A 21,097-nucleotide genomic window follows, 5' to 3' on the forward strand; every position below is an offset into this window, starting at 1 on the left:
TGCTAAATAAATACGAAGTGTTGCAGTTGTGTCATGTGGTTGTTAATTTGTAGGTTGCTATTTGAAGCAATAGCCTCCTGATTTAATGTACACCATACAGCATGATATGACCTAATCAGGTAGCAAGAATATGAGAGGGTCAGCAGGCCAACGGGCAAGGGAAGACAGAAAAGGCACAATCACCTGGAAGGCATGCTGTGCCTATACTCCTGAGAGACAGTGGTGATGTAGGATCAGCCAGGATCCCAATAGATGAAACAAATTTGGAGGCCTGTGATGAGCAACACCCCCCCCCGCCCCGCCCCCAGTTTCTGAAGGCAGACTGGCAGATGCCCAAGCAAAACGAGACTGTTGTGTATCATGCTGTGTCTGTGAAGCTTTCAACTTTGCACACTAGCCATGAATGGAGGAAATGAAGATGGAAGGTAGGGGGTTGGCCAACCATTTGAACTGCAATTTTGACTAGAAATCCTGTATACCAGCAGTGCCCCTCCAGATGCTGCTGCAGTTTAACTCCCATCAGCCCCCAGCTAGCCTGGGCAGTTGTCAGGGCAGATGGGTGTTGTAGTACAACATCTGGAAGGTCACAGGTTCCCCAGTACTGCTACATACTAAAGCACAGGAAGAGAGGCGGCTGCCTTTAACTGAGTCACACCATTGATCCTCCTAGCGGCCTAGCCCAATAATGTCTAAACTGGATGGGATCTCTCCAGGGTCTCAGACAGGGGAAATTCCCAGGCCCATCTGCTGGAGACTGAACCCAGGACCAAAGTGGCACCATCCATGCATCAGCAGGCTTTGGGGAACCCCAAGATTTCCAAAAGTACAAAATTAAAAGCGGGTCTGAAAAACAGCTCGGTGAGGACTGAGCATGCTCAGAAGGCACAGAATGCTGTTGGCAGGCAGCGGGATGGAAAACTTAAGGGTATGCAGTGAAGTCTCCTGGGAAAGAACATCAGTGGCTGGCACCCAAGGGCACTCCAAACTGCAATATCTTTTTCGCAGGTCCCATATGTACACAACCTTAACATGCAACTTGTTCCTATGATGTGTACTGGAAGGTTAGAAAAGCTTCCTGTAAATAATGGCATACAGTTTAGAGCAAATGGAACTGTGAGGAAATCATCAGTCAATTGTCAAATCTTATTTTTCCTTTATCGCTTAGCTAGAACAGTTGTTCACAAAGGCAAAGGCAAAAGAAATGCTTTTTCATTCTCTTCTTTGTCTACTGCTGGGCTCCTCCTTTATTTTCTGATGGTACGCTCTTTAAGTCATTCCGTAATAAAATGAAGATTGAATTTGTATTTAAACACATGATATGGCAGATACATTGTATACAGATGCAAAACAAAACACATCCTCTTCTGCCTGAACAGATGACACAACAGCTCTATAACTACCTAACTTAATCAAAGCAAGTGATTTTCATTAGCTTTAGTCTAGGCTGCCTCCTTGTGGTCAACATAACCTACAATTGGTATTATATTTGTTGCTGTGCATTTCAGATTTCCCCCGAGCAAAATCATGTATCAGTTATTATGAAGAAAATAATGAAAAGATACATGAGATCACTTTAAAAAGTGCCCCTTAATTTGTAAATATCCACCAAGAATACAGTGTGAAGTGCAAAGGGTAATATCGAACGACTCCCGAATATTTATGACATGATAGAAGACTAATTGGCAACGTCAGTTTCAATGGGAAGAACTGCTCCTTCAGATCTATTAGCTAAATGTAATATTTAATCAACAAGCAGTTCTGTAAATGATTCTATTATCACATTACGTGTTTAGTCCACAACAAGCTTGATTCAAGTTTTAATTTTACTAAACAGAAGACCATAAATGTTGCTCTAACATCAGACTGGCTATCCCCCCCCCCCCCCCAGGTGACAACCCAAGCTGTCTTATTGGTAAAGTGGATTCTCCATCACCAACATGGAAATGATTCATGAAATGAGGCACATTTCACATCACGGACTATCCCCACCGACTTATTTTTGTCCATTAGATACAGGAATGGTCTAAGGAAAACAAAAATATTTGCTCAATTACATCCTTACATCCCGCTGCCAAGTTAGCCGCAACTTAACTCAGTGCGACCGTTACACTTAAACGCTCTTGCTGTACGGTTTTAGAGGATACTGCTGTTGTGTTTACTATTTCTTATTTCCCTGTCTCCTTGCCAAATGTACCACAACCCCCAAGGCTTCAGACTTCTCACTATTCCCAGCAGCTGATTTCACCCCGTATTTTGAGCAGGGCTGGCGTTGGTAGCGACTCTCAAGGCCTCTGCCTTTCAAGCTGTTGGGCCGACATCAGCATGCCCTCATTGCATGTGCTCTTCCCCCCACCTCTGTTTGGTTTCCAGCAATCGATTCTTCGGTGTATGTGTCCCATGGGCTCCTACAAGCCCCTTCACAGTTTGGTGTCTCCTTTCAAGTATAAGTTAGTAGCTGTACATCTGCTGCTGCTGCTGCTGCTGCTGTTCTGTTTGAACCTGTTGCTGCCCTGCCTGCTGCTGCTGTGTGGGCTGGGCCTGCGTTTGAAGGGCATCCGTTTGAGGCACCGCCCTCCACGTTAAGGGATGCTGTTCCGATATCTGGCTCCCTAATGGAGCGATGGAGTTCACCAGAGTAGTCAGGTTTATAAAATGGGCGACCGACTGAGGGTTTGCCGGCTCAGGCTGCGACTGTATTTGGATATCATTTTGGCGGTTGCCATGCAACATGGCGGAACCGGTGACTGTATCGAACGTCACGGTGAGGATGGAATTGTCTAGCTGCAACTGGCGCTCGGGAGTGGCCAGGTGGCCCACAGCCACAGGTTGCAGGTTTGTAAACTGGGTTCCAGCTGGTGTAGTGATAGGGGTAACACTAATATTGGTCAGGCCAACAGAGCTAGAAGGGGCTGTGACATTTGCGTCTCCCAGAGTCACCACCACCTGAAAAAAGAGAGAGAATTGAAAAATTCAGATTTATCTGTAGCAATCGTTTTTAAAGCAACTGTTAGAAGAAGTAGTAGAAGAAGAAGAGTTTGGATTTGATATCCCGCTTTATCACTACCCTAAGGAGTCTCAAAGCGGCTAACGTTCTCCTTCCCCCTCCTCCCCCACAACAAACACTCTGTGAGGTGAGTGGGGCTGAGAGAATTCAAAGAAGTGTGACTAGCCCACCCAGCAGCTGCATGTGGAGGAGCGGAGACGCGAACCCGGTTCACCAGATTACGAGTCCACCGCTCTTAACCACTATACCACACTGGCACTGGAAATGCATGCTGTGAGGGACAGTCAACTTCACTACCTTTCTTTTTTGCCTGTCAATGGCATGGTGGGAATGAGTGTATCATATAAACCAACCCAGACTCTGTGATCATCGCCTCAGGACTTCTTCGTGTGTCTCCTCCATGGGAGGCCTGGCAGTTGGCAACACGAGAACAGGCCTTTTCTAGCTCCAGGAGGCTTAGTTTGGTCAGAATCGAGTATACCCTTCCAGAGTTGATGCTAAATACATTAATTCTGATAAATGAGCCACCATAGCAGCTAGACGGCTGTGGAAAATTGTGTCCTGGGTTTTTTGGACTCCACCCATGTGGTATCTGATACCATTATTTGCAAGATGTGAAATATATTGTCATTATTTTCAGTTCTCCTACCCCACTATAAACAGAATAGCTTTCCCCCTAAGCTGGTGGCCACCGGATACTTTGGACTGCAGCTCTCATCAGCCCAGCCTGCATGGCCAATGGCCACATCTGATGGGTGCTGTGGTCCAAAACATATGAAGGGCACAAAGTTGGGGAAGGCTGTAGCAGAAGGTCTTCCTTCCACCCCTCATACGATATCTGTTGTCACATTACAGGGTTGAAAGCAAACAGTGATAAATTAGTGCACTTCGTGGATTTAGATCATACATAGTGGTGCCTGCCCTGTGGAACGCCCTCCCATCAGATGTCAAGGAAATAAAAAACTATCTGACTTTTAGAAGACATCTGAAGGCAGCCCTATTTAGAGAAGTTTTTAATGTTTGATGTTTTATTCAATTTTTAATATCCTGTTGGAAGCCGCCCAGAGTGGCTGGGGAAACCCAGCCAGATGGGTGGGGTATAAATAATTAATAATAATTAGTAATAATAACAATAAATTATCATCATCATCATCATCATCATCATCATCATCATCATTAAATTAATTTCCATCAAAGGTGATCACCACTACTGGTGATTCAGCCAATACTTTCAGTTGAGTTCCCCAAATTGAGGGCAAAATTCTCTCAGATTAGAAAAATCTGGATTTCTTTAACTCTGGTATTTCCAGTCATGTGGTGATGGTATTTCTGATCCCCTCCCATTGCAATAGTAAATCTCTAGTATGTTTTGAAATTGAAATTACAGTGGTACTTCGGGTTACAGACGCTTCGGGTTACAGACTCCGCTAACCCAGAAATAGTACCTCAGGTTAAGAACTTTGCTTCAGGATAAGAACAGAAATCAGGCAGCGGCAGAGGGAGGCCCCATTAGCTAAAGTGGTGCTTCAGGTTAAGAATGATTTCAGGTCAAGAACGGACCTCCAGAACAAATTAAGTACGTAACCAGAGGTACCACTGTACTTTTCAGAACAAAATACTTCGCTTGTATCTCACCATCAAGCTAAGTTGGTCATAGTTACCTGGCCAAGAGATGAGCAACGCTATGCTGACAGCAGGGCAAAACAATATGGCTGCCATAGGTTTTGGGGCTTTGGGTGATTTTTAAATGATTAAAAAAAAAAAAAAACAGAATGACCCCCCCCCCTTGCCATACGCCCAGGTTTTCTCGGACATTTTGCCAATTTCGCAAAAAAATCCCCCCGGACACCTAAATGCTGTCTGATTCCCGGACGTGACTGGGAAAATCTGGACGTATGGCAACCTTACAAACCCAAGAAGAGGGGCCTGGATTTCCCAGGCTACTGGTTGTGTTCATTCCTACTGACCAACACAGGCTGTTACAATTCCTACTATTCCTCCCCAATGTCAACAATGAGGTAATCAGTGTTTGCACCATGCGAGATGTTTGATCTAAATGGTGCCTTAGCAGACACCCCCAGAACACAATCTAATATTTGCTCACATAGAAATGAATTTAGCAACCGACAGACTCTGCATACAGAGGCATAATGAATTTTCAGGGGATTTCAGCCACCAGGGACCTCTTCTTTCCTCTCCCCTGCATATTATGCTGGTGAGCTTTCCACAAATTCTCCTACTAAAAAATTCCATACATACATTAAAATACCTTTTAATATTCCTAGGATATAAAGCCACTTTTTTGTAATTATCACCTTCTCCTGATTCCTTGGTAAAGGGCACTCACCTGCTGAATGCTTTGCACAGCTGAATTGGTCTCATCCCCCACATTCCCTGTGAATTCCACTTCTTTCTCTGTGTATTCACTGAAGGCAGAATCCTCAGGCACTTGGGTTTCTTCCTCTTCATCGGGCTTATGCTTTCGTTTATGACCACGTTTATGAGCCTTCATATGCTTGCCTTCCGGTAACTCTCCTGGTTCCAGGGCTAAGTCTGACTGTAAGGGGAGTTTTCAACGAAAGCACAATGTCACTGAATTCAACACTTCAACAACAGGAGAAATTCCTGTTCAAAACTGCTGAGTTAAACAAAAAAAATTAGTAAGTTTGATTTGATTTGTTGAGGACTCAACAGAGACTATGGTTTCCTTTCATGCTACACGTGTTTATTAGTGCAGCAAAGGCAGGAAGATTTGTGCTATTCCTGATGTTGTGACTGGTCAGTGTACTTATTTTGTATAGATTTGAGCTTTACACAGAAATGTCAGGCTGTACCTCTTGCATTTCAAAGCCTTCCAGTACCCTTGTTCATTTCCCCCTCTGTACTGATGTGTATCTGGCAACTGAGAACAACATTTCATGCACCTGATAAAGTGGGCTTAAGTCCAAGGGTGGGAAACCTTTTCCTGAAGGCTTCTGAGCGCATTCAGCTGAATGTTCTTGGAATCTCCCTTCACACCTTTCCCACTAAATGCAATGAAGCTGGCACATGTGGGGATACTTGGGGTGGTGGTGGAGCTGGCACATGGGTACTTTGAATGCCCCCCAAAGGGCTGAAGGTAACAAAAGAGTTAATATTAGGCTACACTTGCACTTTACCTGTACAATTCCTATAGATGAAGCATCAACAGTTGTGGTTTCTGAGAGCTGCTCCAAGTCATCAATTCTAACTGAAAGCACCTGGAAAACAATATTTATATTAAGGAATATATATTTATAGTAGTATTACCCTGCAATTGTGTATAAGGAACAGTTATGCTTATATGTAACAGGCAGATTGGTTTGTTTTAGATTATGTTTTGTATCATATATGTATGCATATTTTATATTACATTTTATACAGCCATTCAAATCTGGCTAGTCACTCTATCAGCTCAACTAAGGCTAGCTACCTTTTGGGTCCTTCTGAATGTTTTCCATTCAATCTGGTCATTGTATGAACTACATAAGGAACCCTGAACTTGTGTTCCTCATCCTTCCCCATCCCCTTTTCTACTTATGTTATGCCTTCTAAATGTCAACCTCTGGATTGGGACTGGACTGTCTTATCTGTGCGCAGTTTTTAGCATTTTAAAGGAACACACCAGTGTTAGGGCTACAAGTTCTGTTTTCTGCCCCAAACAATCAATAAGTGGCGTGTGCTGTATTAAGAATTCACATTCCTAAGATGTGAAAAGCAAGTGTTGGCAGCCGTCAAAACAAAGCTGCACAAAAATTTAAAATTCAGAGCAAGGATGCATCTCCCCAGGAAGTCAGCAAAAATAACAAACTCTTAATCTGTCATCAAACTCACCTCTGGATGTTTTCGCCTCATGTGACGACTCATTGAAGCTCTGGTGGAAACCTTTGTCCCACAGAGCTGACAACTCTGTGCTTCTACCTTATCATGAGTTAGCTGAATGTGCTTCTGAAGCATGTACTCTGTGACGTACTTTTTATCACACACTGAGCATGTCCATTGCTTTCCCACTAGTAGTAGCAAGTAAAACAAGAAGTTGAGCATTAATTTTCAAGTACGCCATCTTAATATTTCAACATTTCATCTACAGGTTTTCCATTTTTTAAGGAGTTATATGGTATGGAACCTGGAGGAAGTATTTTATATTTGTATAATTGGGAGACACTTACATACTAACTAGGATGGACTGGAAGTTAAAGCAGAGTGATGAATTCCATGGAAATGTGACATTTGGGCATCTGGAGACAACAATCATGCTGCATTTGCCTTCTGAGATCAGGGGCTGACAGGATCTGATACTACTAACCTAAGCAAACCTGACAGCACTGAACCAATGTGGTTTGCTGCAGATGAGGGAACGTGGTTCAACTCAAAGTCTGAATTATGTCAAATAATTGACATGAGAGGTTTTTTTAGACTTGCTGTCATATGAATGAAACAAAAGAAGTCTTGTGGCACCTTCAAGACTAACAGGTTTATTATGGCATAAATTTTCATGGACTAGAGACCACCCCATCAGATGTATTAAGGCTTATCCCAAGTCGGCAGATATATGTACACATGGTTTTGTTGGGGCAGGGCAGGGTGGAATAGTAAGCAATGAGATCAGAGGGAACTGAAATGCACCAATACGGACTGTTACAATTATATTCAAAGGAAGCTTCACAGAGAAGCTCCAGTGTGAATTACGAGGTATCAGAAAGTTCAGTTCTTATAAGGTGTGGCCTGAATCAAGATAACAGGTTTTTAAAAATTGGTCAGATTACCAATGCCTGAATGTTTTGCATTACATCATCCACACTGCTTTGTGAATGGTCATTGGAATGATTTTGCACACACGTTTAATGAGACAGCTTAATGTGTTCTTTTTCACTGCACTTCCCTCTGACTTCAGCACCAAACATCTGCCGCACATGTGCATTCATAACTGCCAAGTTAGGATAGTGCTCAATGCACCTGATGAAGCCAACTCTAGTGGACAATAATTAGATAATAGATTTGTGAAAGGTGCTAAGCGACTCAAGTGTTTTTGCTGCAACAGACTAATATGGATATGACACTGATATGGATGTCAGGCAGCTGTTAGTGCGTCAAGGGAAATATATAACTGTAGGTACGTTTCTTACAGTATACTAACCAAACTACCTTAAAAACATTTCTATTTTTCAGCCTTCTATAAAAGAGAGGTTAGATTCAGGGCTATGCACTCTGCATGCCACTGGGGGTACACTGTAAGTGCAAAATCTAGAACAGGGTTTCCCAAACTTGGGTCTTCCGCTGTTTCTGGACTACAACTCCCATCATCCCTAGCTAGCAGGACCAGTGGTCAGGGATGATGGAAACTGTAGTCCCAAAACAGATGGGGACCCAAGTTTAGGAAACCCTGAGCTAGAGTCTTAGCATTTATCTTTGTAAAGGAAATTTTAAGAACCAGTGGCCTAGAGTTCCAGCCAAACATTACCTGTGTGAATGAGCTTATGAGTCTCCATTGTATTCCTCTCGCTAAACGTCTTCCCACAGAGCTCACACATGAAATCTTTGATTCCTGCTAATTAGAAACTAGGTTAAGTACCAAAATGATAATCACCCACAGTTCCTTAATGGCAAATGTGAAATTGTGTGCTACAAAAGGAATGGCCAATTAATTGTTCCTTTAGGCCCAAAGTCATGCTGGTGTTTGCTAAGCTAAGCAGTGTAGTAAATGCTAAATGGAGAGCAGATTCCAGGCAGTGCTGGGGGACGACGACGACTTATTAACTCTTTGGCATTTATGCAGGGCTCCATCTGGTTCCTCAAACGTCTTAACATTTGCACAGAGGTGAGGAACCTGACGCCCTCCAGATGTTGCTAGGCTAGAACTCCCACAATCCAGCAGGGTATAAAATTTATGAAATGGAACAAATAGACTTTGGCACAAGTCAGGCTGAAAGAAGAAGCTGCACTCCAGAAACCAACACAAGCTGTAATTGGAGACTCTCGCAATCACTTAAGTCTGTGAGTCCCACCTACACCTAGAAAACCTCAAAACTGCGCTATTAATACAGTTGTACCTTGGTTCTCGAACGCCTTGTGACTCGAACGTTTTGGCTCCTGAACGCTGCAAACCCGGAAGTAAGTGTTACAGTTTGTGAATGTTTTTTGGAAGCCAAACGTCCGACGTAGCTTCTGATTGTGTGCAGGAAGCTCCTGCAGCCAATTGGAAGCCACGCCTTGGTTATCAAACATTTTGGAAGTCGAATAGACTTCCAGAACGGATTCCATTTGAGAACCAAGGTATGACTGTATTCATGAAATCAAGGAGCCCTTAAAAGTAGAAATAAGCAAAATGGAATTTATTGACAAAAGACTACATAGTCACAGTTCTCCTCAGAGCAAAGATTTCAGCTCTTCCTTTTGAAAGTGCTAAGAGTTTTCCCTCTCTTCACATGTTTAAAAAAATGCAGGCATCTTCCTGTAGCTTCCTATCTATATTATGGACAAAATTACCTGGGTACATTTTGTGGTTTTTTTGTTTTTTTTAAAAAGGGAGCTAATGGTATTAACCTCAATCAACATCTATATGTGTGCCTGTAATACACATTTGCACACCATCCACAGGAACCTGGAAATTTGATAAAGGGTCTAGGGCAAGTAAAACTGCAACCTGACACACTCTTCTTCAGCAACAAGCAGCACCCTTCAAAGTAGCTGCAGCTACTTACTCCTGGGGACACATGCATAAGACTGGTGCTGTAAGAAGTAACTAACGTCACTGTACTGTATTACAGAGCAGCAGGTCAGTAGGCCCCATTGACTCTGAGGCAATTTATCTTGCCCTGTGCAAGGGCTGTGGAGTTCCTCCTCTCCGTGGTGCTCACCTGTGTGCCTTTTGTAGTGCTTCAGCATGTTGACTTTCTGTGCAAACTTCCGATGACACTCCATGCATTCGTACTCCTTTATCCCTTTGTGAAGCTTCATGTGGTGCCGCAAGGCGTGTTTTGTTTTCATGCCTGTAAGGGATAAAGCCGAGGCTTAAACATGGTGGGGAAGCCCTTTCAACACCCTCTGCTCGAGAGGCATGCAAAGGAAAAGACTCTGCATGAGAATGTTCCAAGCCAATGGCCACCTCTAAGGAAACTTGAAGAGAACGCCTGGGTCTATTTCAGAAAACAATTCACCCAAAAGCTGCAGTACTCCTATAAGGAATAAATTTCCTGGTAAATTTCCTGCTATATCTTAGGCGCAGTTATAACAGCCCTGATTTATGAGGGTCAGCTTTGTGCGGAAAAGATCCCAGGTTCTGTTCTCTGGCATTTCCACATACAGCTGGCAATGTCCTCTACCAGAAACACTGGAGAATTGCTGCAAGGCAGTGATTGTAGAAAGTACTGGGCTAGACAGAGCAGTGGTCTGGCTCAGTATAGCGTTCACGTCCTTAATGAAGCATGTTCACAACCAATGAAGAAAAAGCCACTACAGTACCCACAACCCTGCAGTGCCACATTAGCCGGGCACACATATGGAAAACTCAGTAATGAGATGTGCTTTGCGACAGAGCAACTTCTCATGAAAAATTAAACAAACATTAAGCACCCCAGATTCCTGATCAGTACAGTAAGGTAAAGGTAAAGGGACCCCTGACCATTAGGTCCAGTCGCGGACGACTCTGGGGTTGTGGAGCTCATCTCGCTTTATTGGCTGAGGGAGCTAGTGTACAGCTTCTGGGTCATGTGGCCAGCATGGCTAAGCCTCTTCTGGCGAACCAGAGCAGAGCACGGAAACACCGTTTACCTTCCCGCCGGGGCAGTACCTATTTATCTACTTGCACTTCATGCTTTCGAACTGCTAGTTTGGCAGGAGCTGGGACCGATCAACGGGAGCTCACCCCATCGCGGGGATTTGAACCGCCGACCTTCTGATCAGCAAGCCCTAGGCTCTGTGGTTTAACCACAGTATAAAGTATAAAGGAGTACAGTATAAACCTAAAAAGAATGATTCCAGTCATTTGTAAGGAATCACTCTGATTATCGAGGTAGATTCATATTCTGAAATAACCATTTTTTACCATGTACCATTTACTTAGGTATATAAATGGACATTTCATACCTTTGCCACATTCTGCACACAGATATTCTCGAATATTATCATGGACTCTCATGTGCTCTTTCAGCATGTCCTTCCTTGCAAATGACTTACCGCACTGTTCACAGGCATGATTTTTCACACCTTAAAAATAAAATAAAATAAAATAAACTGTTATTTGAAGGGGACTGGGGTGGGGTGGGGAACGTTAGGTTTTGCATTCAGGTAAAAACGAAGTCAACCCTTTCGGCAGTCATCCCTCCCACTCTCAAAATAAAAGGGTTTTACAAACTGATGTGGAACGAGATAGAAACAGAGAAAAGATACATGGAAAGCTGTAAAGGAGCCTCTAAAAAGAGTTGCGGAAAGAAGATGCAAATCAAAGAGGCAGATGGGGGTAAAAGCTATGATCAGAATGACTGAGGCAAATTACAAAATTAGAGATGCAGTGAATTGCACTGAGTCTTGAGGCTACAGAACTGAATGAGAAATGCATCCTCTCCTAAAGAGAAATAACATCCCATTTGACTTGTCTACCCGCAAGACAGAGCTGTGTGTTTCCATGATAAGCACTAGCAGGCTCATCACTCCCCCTTGCCAGGTGGACAGCAAGTGCACAGAGTCAATAAAGAGAGGCCAGGGGAATATGAGAAGATGCGCCCAAAGCACAATGGACTGTACAATGCTCAGCAAATTGCATTTGTACTATAGACTTCATGAGCTGCAGCTAATGTAATGATGGACACTTTCTGTATGCTGATGAATCATCCCCACATCCCCCCACCCTCACAAGAAAAAAGCTATTTTGGGGCAATTTTTAGTGCAGTTTTTTCTCAGCACAGAATTAACCCATCACAATCTATGTTCCCGATAAATAGGATTCAATTATGAAATTAAAAAAAACAGCCCAAGGAAATATTTGTTATTAAAATAACAGTACAGTAATAAAATGAGTCTACCTGTATGAATAAGTTTATGCCGTTCTAAATTCCCTATGCTGTTAAAAATCCTTCCACAGATTTCACATGGATGGATATATCTAAAATAGGAAATAAAAATCAGCTAGAGACATCCTTTTTTCTAATTAATTGAAAATCTATGATCTCAAAGGTGTACTTTTATTTGAAGAAGAAAATTATTTTAAACAGTTCATTAATAGAGTAACACTACACCTTTGAGGGATGTAGAAAACCAAGTTATATTTGTCTCTCTAGCTCAGTGTTTTTCAACCACTGTTCCGCGGCACACTAGTGTGCCGCGAGATGTTGCCTGGTGTGCCGTGGGAAAAATTGAAAAATTACTTTATATATAGTCAATATAGGCACAGAGTTAAATTTTTTAACATTTTCTAATGGTGGTGTGCCTCGTGATTTTTTTCATGAAACAAGTGTGCCTTTGCCCAAAAAAGGTTGAAAAACACTGCTCTAGCTAGACAATAGTCCCTACATTAGCTCATGGGTTCAGGAATAGCAATTTTAAAATTTCTGTGCATTACAAGTGAACACTTGTAATGTGTTACAGGTGCTTAGGATTTTTAATGTTGTGCATGGCTTTACAGTTTTTTTAAAAAAACTTTTCTTGTAAGTATATAAAAAAATACTGTATTGACTTATCCATCTAGAAATATTTAAATAGCATCACACCCTCTTTCTTTTTTAAAAAAAACACAGTGGCTTGATTGGTACATAATGCTATGGTTTAGGGTTACAAAGCAGTCAGCCTTGGGCTTGCATGCTCTCCCACTATTGTGCACCAGCAAGAAGGAGACCAGAAGCTTTTATTTAAGATTAACCATACTATAGCATTATATCCCAATGCTAAACTGTATTAAGAAGTCAGCTTCTTAAATTGTGACTTGAAGTTGGCTTGTTACAGCAAACCATAGTTAAGATTAGCAACAGCTTATCTGAGTTTGGCCACAGTTTGCTATGTCATCCAGTCTAAAACAGAATTTAAAGCTTTTACATTATTCCCTTTTGTGTCTCATTATCTTAATGCTAAACTTTGCTTTAGTGCTAAGTCCATGCAATGCCCACTGTCTTAGCACTTTCTTGAGCTTCTCGCTGTATAAACCGAGGCAAATCCAAAGTATGGTCAAGTTGACATATGTGCCCTAGAAACGCTATCTCTCATCTCCCCCCCCTTGCCACACACACAAACCTTGTCTGAAGCAGAACATTGTGCTTCCACACTCATAATATTCTTTCACTAACTACATTCAAGCATTTCCCATCTTCTTTTGCTGCCATGGTCATTATTAACCTGGGAGTGCATCACACTTCAAAACTGCACCCTCTCCACAGGGTAGAGAAGGGGAAACAGTACCTGCTGCTTGTGGAGCACATGTGCAAAACTATTCAGTTACTTTTGCAAGGTAAACACACTTTAAGTAGGCCACTGTCACAGTCCACCATTTCCCTCAGGCCTGTCTCTGACTGATCTTCTTTGCTAAGGCTCCACAACCATTGCTAAGAAATCATTCTCTGCTTGCAGTCCTGCCTCTAATTCATGTGTAGGTTCCACTGAAGTCAATGTATTTTTCCCATGCCCTTCTGGCAAGACTGCATCCTTGATTTAGTTTTGTCAGACTTATCTCCTTACTTCTGCACGTTGGGGTCTGGCAGGTTCTCCCGATGAATGACCATGTGCGCATGGTAAGTTGCCTTCAAGGCAAAGCGTCTGTTGCAGATGCTACAGCCATAGCCTTTCTCCTTGTGAACTTCCATAATATGTTTCAGGTATTCTTTTCCTCGGCCAAACGTCAACTGAAGAATGAAACAACAGTGAATGCACCACACTGGGGAGAGGTGGACAACCTTTGGAAATAGTAACCACAAGCTAATGCAGCATTGAAATAAACGACAAGGCTAGCTAATAATCAGACACAATATCTGTGTTGATTTCTGCATGTGGCACTGAAGACTTATACCACTGTTTGGTGCGGTTTATATGATGGCTCAGGATCTTTGGTTTCTAAGGGAGTAAAAGCCATTTTCAGTCCAATTTCTGTAAGGGAAGGCACTATTGCTAGTTTGGCTGGGAATAATAGGTCATGCAGAAGATAGCTAAAGACTGTACCTGGGAGGTATGGAAGCTATAAAGGGGCAAAGATTGCAGATCCAAAGACACTGAAGGAAAGGTCCAGAATAGGCAATGGAATAAGGTTTTATTTAGCCGGCCAATTTGTTAGCTATGGACTTCTAGAATTATCAACAAAGGGTATGTAAAGGAAATTGGATGCTTGTTTCAGCAAAATTTCACACAAACCTCTGAGGAAGAGGTGAGCTGGAAACCAGACTAATATTATTAACAATTTCAGCCACCTTTCTTCCACAATCAACCAGACAGCTCCTGTTTATACAAGACAGGAATGAAGTGGCAGTGGCCTATCTCACATTTCACATGCAAACAGACAGGACTTAACATAGCAATGTAGAAAGATGGAGCGGTATTTTTTTAAAAAAAATGAAATCATGATATCCTTACAGGGAAGGAAACCTACTTTCATTTTTTTTCTTTTTTTCTTTTAAAAATGCTTAACTAACATTGCCTGAAGTTAAATGTATTTGAATAACATATACTGTGTGAATAAGAGAAGAATTTCTCTCTTCTGCCAATACTTGTGGTTTAAGGCCCTTGATTAGCTGAGTCTCCATCGGCCTCCACACACAGCTGCCCCTGTGATTTCTTACAGAAAGGCTGTTAATACCCACATGGAGCTTTCCAGTTTGCAACATCTACCTTGATTATTTCAACAGAGGCAGCACATGTTCAAGTGTATGTTCAGCTCTCCTGCTGCCACTGAAATGAATGTTACTACTGCATGTGCAAGAGCTCCTTATACACAAACACACGAGAAAAGACACACGATTTCTGGGTCAGCTGAACATCTTTTCACTATTTTCGACATTTCTTTTAGCAACCCAGCTCTCCCACCCCATTTCCACCGCAAAATGTTTGAAAGGAGTAAAACTACCTGGCACCTTTTGCAGCTATACTTGTGAGGCTCAGAATCCACACTTCCGTCTGAGTTTTCATCGTTCTCCTCTGAAGATATTCCGATTTTGCCAATGAACTCTTCTCTCTGGTGGTCATCCATGATTGCTATGTCCTATACAGAGTGGAAGTGCAAACTCAAAATGCTATCTAACCAAAAACACTAAGCAGACACAGCCACCGTGTCTCTATTAAGTCCTCCAAAACAAGGAAAAACAATAGCCTCACTTGCTTCTCAGATGAATTTAAATTAATAACAAATAACAAACAAACAAATTATGGCTTGCTGTTCTGTTGCCTGTTTTCAGATGCCTGAGCTTTGTGCAAAATCACTAAATAATGAAATATATCACCTTCTTGCTTACACCTTGCTGCCTGTTAAGTGTCAAAAACCAAACCTTTCAAAAACTAAATCTGAATCTTCTGCATGCTTTCCCCTCTTTCAACAGATGCTAACTATTCTTTATGCCTTAGTCGTATTGAATTGACAGAGGATAGGGGGGAAATGGCCCTTTCCCCCGGTCCGCTACTGAGCTCCTTTCCGATTCTAAACATTATCGCATACTTGTAGCAACATCTTTAAATGGGAATATTATTGCTTAATATATTATATGGCTCATCATTCAGTCTTAAGGGAAGCTGAAGCAACCAACGCCACATGGTTGGTCTTGGGATTTCCAAATTGGCCTTCAGCCTTTATCGCTTGCTAAACCACTGCTCCTCTTATTTACAGTGGTTTCCCAGTTCTCCTTGGTAGCTTCTACGTAACCCTACTCAGCTCCAGTTCTGAATCACACCACACTGAGCACTGTCAAGGTTGTTAAACATTGTACCTTAAAATGAACATGAATATGGTCTCTGAGCACATCTACTCGGAAGAATTTGCGGCCACAAATCTCACAGGTGTATTTCTTATCTCCATGGGTCAGGAGATGTTTGTTCATATTGCTCCTACATGAAAATACCTGAAGGGGAAGAAAGATGTTAGCAGGTGAATTCTGTTTTCCTGTCACACGTGAGAGATCTAAAATACCCGTGGTTCCTGCTTTGAACTAAAGTTAGGTGACATTACTCAAGAACAGAACTTATTCCCTCACTAAACCAGCTCGAGAACTGCCCAACAATTAAACTTTGAATTCTAATACAGAACTACTCACAAAGCTTTCCAGTTGATCTCTATAACTTCATTTTCAAATCCTTATACTCAAAGTTTAAGATTTTATTAAATCTGTTTTCCTATTTTTTGTCATTTTCACAACACTTTTAATGTGCATTGCACTGTACAACATTTTATTATGATTGTTTTCATAACAACCTAACGATGACCATTAGTTTCACTTTGAATATTATGAACTAATGCCGAAAAGGGCTGGGGCGAGGACACGGCAGCCTTGCACAAAGACCATTTCTTGAGGACGTCTCTTAGCAGGGATTTGGTTCTAGCGAGTAATCCTATGAATATTTATGTGAGAATAAGCCACATTGAACTACCGGTAATTAGGACTTATACCCAAATAAACATGTACAGGATTGCATTGCACATATCTTAACTCTGGGTCCAACACTTTTTTCACTGGAATAATAGGGAGGGTCACTTCCGTTCCATAGTAATGACATCCAACTTAACAACAAAGTTCTTAATAGCCAGCAGTTGACCAAATAAGGTCATAATACCAATGAATAGATGGCTGAACAAGCCACAGGTTAGAACCCAAAGCACTGCATATCTAGTTCTGCAAGTCCAAGGAGACTTTGGGCTGGAGCTTCTTAAATAGCAGCACACCATTCCACATGCTGGGTTGGGGGGGGGTGGAGCTCAACCTATGGGACTTAACGAGATAATCTCTCACGATACTTTGACTGTGGGAAGACCACTAGGACCATGCTCATGTGGAAGCTTCCCCTGCTTTGCTTCTCTCTCAACTACCACCCATCAAAAAGCATCCAAGAAAAAGGAAAGGAGGTCACCAAGTTGCTTGTGCCACATTATTCTGTGTGGACTTTGCCGTCTCTGCTAACCTCATGCCAGTTACACAGACTGAAAAAGTTGTATGGATTTTGGGAACTCAGTCAGAACACGTTTTGAATTGTTGTGTGTTAAAAGCACAACAATAAATAAATAAATGTATGTGAGTATGCCTGTGGTTTGAGAAAAAAAGTTCCACAAATGTAAGCCAATGGAAAATCCTACCTTTCCACAAACAGGGCACCCAGAAGGTTCTTTCTTGTAGCGAACCATGTTCTCTGTGCTGTGCTCAAAGTCCTCTCTTTTCACACGCCTCACTCCTTCAGATAACAGTTCCCACCAAAAAAAGAACAAACAAAGAATAAACCATGCTTCCTACTTCTATGAATAATCCACACCATAATCAATACAGCGACGCATTGAAATGACATCCTGTCCGTAAGAAGTGCTGCTTAATTTTAGGTTTGCACATAAACATGGATATTGGGCTGAGAGGTAGCACCTTGGTTGTGAAATGATTTGTGTCCCATGCATGCCATCTATTTTTTTTTTATTGCATCTGTATCTCATTTTTTTTCAATTCAAGGAGATCAAAGAGGCGAAAACAATCCTACCTTCTTCTATGTTTTTAGCAGTTCTTGGGTTTTTTAAATCTGCGAGCTGCCTTGAGTCCCGTCAGGGAAAGAGGCGGAGTATAAATAAATAAGCAAATAAGACGTCTGCCATTTTATTCTCACAACAATCATGCTAGGCAGGTTAGGCTATTCTGGTTGACTGGGAATCTGAACCCAGGTTTCCTAGTCATAGTCCAACACTATAACCCCGTATTTCCACAGCAAGCACAATGGTTCAGCTATTGTGGTTCAGATATCTAGATGCAACTTAAGGACATACCAGAGTTTTTCATGTGAATAGCCCTTAAATCGCATCCTGAATAATGAACAATTTAGATCATACCTGTCAGACAAATAGCTACACTTGGATGGTTCAAAGCCTTCTCATCCTCAATTCCAGTGATTCATTACCACAAATGAAGAAAAGAACCAGCCTTAGTGTGCCATCCGTCAAATTTTTAAATGATTACCATAGGCCAGGCACGTCCAACAGGTAGATCGTGATCTACTGGTAGATCACTGGACGTCTGCGGTAGATCACTGGTAGATCATTGGCTCCCCCCCAAAGAAGCTGAACAACTGTGGCTCCCGTACAAAAAGCTCAACATTTTACCTCTTCCCTGAAAAAACTCAACAACTTTGACCTGAACCCCCAAAAAGGGGGTAGATCACTGCCAGTTTTTAACTCTGTGAGTAGATCGCAGTCTCTTGGGAGTTGGCCACCCTTGCATAGGCGAAAGGAAAAAAATTATTAAAGGTCCAGGACGAAGATCCATCACAAATGTACTTACCTTCCAGGTGCCTCCTTTGGTGATCCAACATGACATCCTTCCGGTAGAACAACTTGTTGCAGATCTCGCAAGCAAATTTCTTGTCCCCGTGTTTCTTTTTGTGTTTTGAGAGGTTGCTGTTTGTGGAAAAAAACCTGAAGCACATCTCACACTGAAAGGTCTTGTCGTCTGCATGAAAAAGGAGAAGAAGGGCAGATTTCATAAAAGCGGGGTGGTTTTTTTAACGATTTAGTTGTTTCTAAGAATAAGCCGTGGAATCCAGATGCACAACTCAAGCAGGGGCCATCTCTGAAAACCAACAAGCAGCTTCCTCTCGTCTAATCCTACACTGCCCATTTTAATCGCAAGCCCTTGTCTCCAAAAGTAGGGCATTGCTGTGAGAGTGTCTGCCGTGGCTTGTGTCGATGCCACCAGCTATAGCTTTCTGACTGAAGCGAGTGTGGGAGATGGTATCTGGCATGCCAGTTGCGACACCACTTGGATATTACCAGATAACTGATGCTTATCAATGTAGATGGTTCTGTGCTGAGCCACCTTGGTGGGCCAATGTGGTGGATCAGCATAGTGATTCCCTACAATAATTTGGATACTGTACTGTACTGATACAGCACTCCACCCTGCACACACATTTGATGGTGATTATGGGAAGCGCTGCAGTTCAGTGATAGAACAACTGTCTTATATGCAGAAGAATCCCATCCTCAATGTCTCTTGTTATGAATACTTCCTTTTACAGTTTTGCTGATTTTATCTGCGCATGATTGATAGTTTTAAAATGTTATTTTATGTATACCAGGTATTTAAAAAGCAGTTTGTAGTTTTGTCTGCATAAACAATAAAAACGGAATGTCCAGATGACTTCTATTACTCCCTCCTTACGAGATAAATACAATTCTAGACCATTTCTTGTGACTTAGCTAATGTGGTTTGATCATCATCATACCTGTTCTGCAGTTGTGGAATTCTAACGCACTCTCTATCCGAAAAGCTTTTTCACATGTAGCACACTTGTACCTGTATTCATTGTCAACCTGAGGATTAAAAAGTAGAAAACAGAAAAGGAACCACAATAAATATCTCCAAACATATGAAGTTCATACTTTTCAAAAAACATTCTCTTTGATTTGCTTCCTCAACAGAGCTGTCACCCCTCCCACAACCCCCCCCCCCCGAAAATTTAAACACTGATAAATTGTAGGAGAGGTTTCTATGGTAATTTCTGAGGTTCTTAAGCTTTTGTACAAGTAAAGGCACCAGATTTTTCTACAAACAAAGTAACTACAGTGGTACCTTGGGTTGTGGACATGATCTGTTCCGGGGTGCTGTTCGCATCCCGAAAAGTCCGCATGCATGCACGAAAGAGCGATATTGCGCTTCTGCGCATGCGCGAACTGCACAAAACGCTTCTGCGCGTGTGGCGAAACCTGGAAGTAAACACTTCCGGGTTTGCCGCATTCGCAACCTGCAAAATTGCAACCCGCAGCAGACGCAACCAGAGGTATGACTGTACAGGTAGGAGAAGGCCCATTCTGAGATCTGCAGACCTTGCCTACCTACCATGGTGTGTAACCCACTTTCCTTCCACAATGGCTTGCTGATGGAGAACCATACAAACCTCATTCCTACTGTGCTTGTATGAAACATGCTGCTTCAAACTCTCTTTTCGACTGAAAAGCTTGGCACATTCTTCACACTTAAACAATTTGTCACCTAAGGGGTTAATCACAACAAGACAGAGTTAAGTCACCTGCTTATCCAACTAAAAAAAATCAGGAATAACTAGCAGCACTAAAAATAAAATGTATCAAATATTCAGTTAACTTGGGAAACAAATAGCTATCACGCAGTCCCAAATTTGCATCTGGGCTGATCCTAGTAGGAAAAAAATGATAATGTTTAGTAGTATTTCATGATTAATAGAGAAGAAAAGTGCTAGATTACTTATATTACTGAAGTGTAAAAAAATATACTGGAAAAGACAAATGGAACATTTAGCGCAATATCCTATGCAGTTAGGGCTCCAGGGACAATTAATATGCTATAGGAACCAATGACTGAATACAAAATGCATGCACATCACACTGTATATGGTTTTTAAAAGCCTAATGTATTCCTGAAAACCTACATATGGGCCTGTTCTTTCTCTGGGCACTACTCATGTGCATTTTGCCCATGAATCGGTTCCCTCATACAAATGTAACTCACGAAGCAACTTCAGACATTATGGAAAGATTTGGCAGTAAAGGGGCTTAGCAAAGAACTTGTTACAACAGCAGAGAGAGGAAGTGATACCATACGTTCCAAAACTTTTGGGTGGCAGTCAACTAAGTTCTACTCAGACAAGACCCATGGAAATTAGTGAACACAACTAAATTTTGATGTGTCTGCTCTGAGTAAACCTTCGTCGAATACCACCTGTTCATATGTACATTTAATTTAATAAATGATACTTTAAATACAACCATGACATTTTGGGTCAGGCAACTTTTTTTCAAAGGAACTGGAAAAATTATAGACTACTTCAGAATTATGCATTTCAAAGAAAAACGTATTGCCCCAAAGAGAAAAAGACAGAAATTTCATGAATACAGAGGCTGCAATCATTAAAACACAGTGTGTTCAATGGAGCTTACTTCTGAGCAGACAT

The 21,097-nt window shown here is 41.9% G+C and overlaps 1 protein-coding gene across 2 annotated transcripts in view; it reads right to left on the reverse strand.

Annotated features, from left to right (window-relative positions):
- Positions 1-1,879: 1,879 nt before the first annotated feature.
- PRDM15 (PR/SET domain 15) overlaps positions 1,880-21,097 on the reverse strand; it is a 35,811-nt gene continuing 16,593 nt past the window's right edge. The window contains exons 10-24 of one of the 2 annotated variants that reach the window (XM_033147066.1): positions 20,066-20,160; positions 19,394-19,481; positions 18,451-18,618; positions 17,271-17,365; positions 15,913-16,044; positions 15,060-15,194; positions 13,685-13,848; positions 12,043-12,122; positions 11,108-11,227; positions 9,880-10,011; positions 8,484-8,570; positions 6,857-7,032; positions 6,163-6,243; positions 5,352-5,561; positions 1,880-2,943 (exon numbers count right to left, since the gene is read on the reverse strand). In XM_033147066.1, the coding sequence (XP_033002957.1) occupies positions 2,449-2,943; positions 5,352-5,561; positions 6,163-6,243; positions 6,857-7,032; positions 8,484-8,570; positions 9,880-10,011; positions 11,108-11,227; positions 12,043-12,122; positions 13,685-13,848; positions 15,060-15,194; positions 15,913-16,044; positions 17,271-17,365; positions 18,451-18,618; positions 19,394-19,481; positions 20,066-20,160 (2,258 nt within the window). In that variant the 3' untranslated portion in view covers positions 1,880-2,448. The remainder of the gene's footprint in view (positions 2,944-5,351; positions 5,562-6,162; positions 6,244-6,856; positions 7,033-8,483; positions 8,571-9,879; positions 10,012-11,107; positions 11,228-12,042; positions 12,123-13,684; positions 13,849-15,059; positions 15,195-15,912; positions 16,045-17,270; positions 17,366-18,450; positions 18,619-19,393; positions 19,482-20,065; positions 20,161-21,097) is intronic. The other variant, XM_033147067.1, reaches the window with a different exon arrangement.

This window comes from Lacerta agilis, chromosome 4 (assembly GCF_009819535.1).
Source record: "Lacerta agilis isolate rLacAgi1 chromosome 4, rLacAgi1.pri, whole genome shotgun sequence".
NCBI classification, from domain to species: Eukaryota; Metazoa; Chordata; class Lepidosauria; order Squamata; family Lacertidae; genus Lacerta; species Lacerta agilis.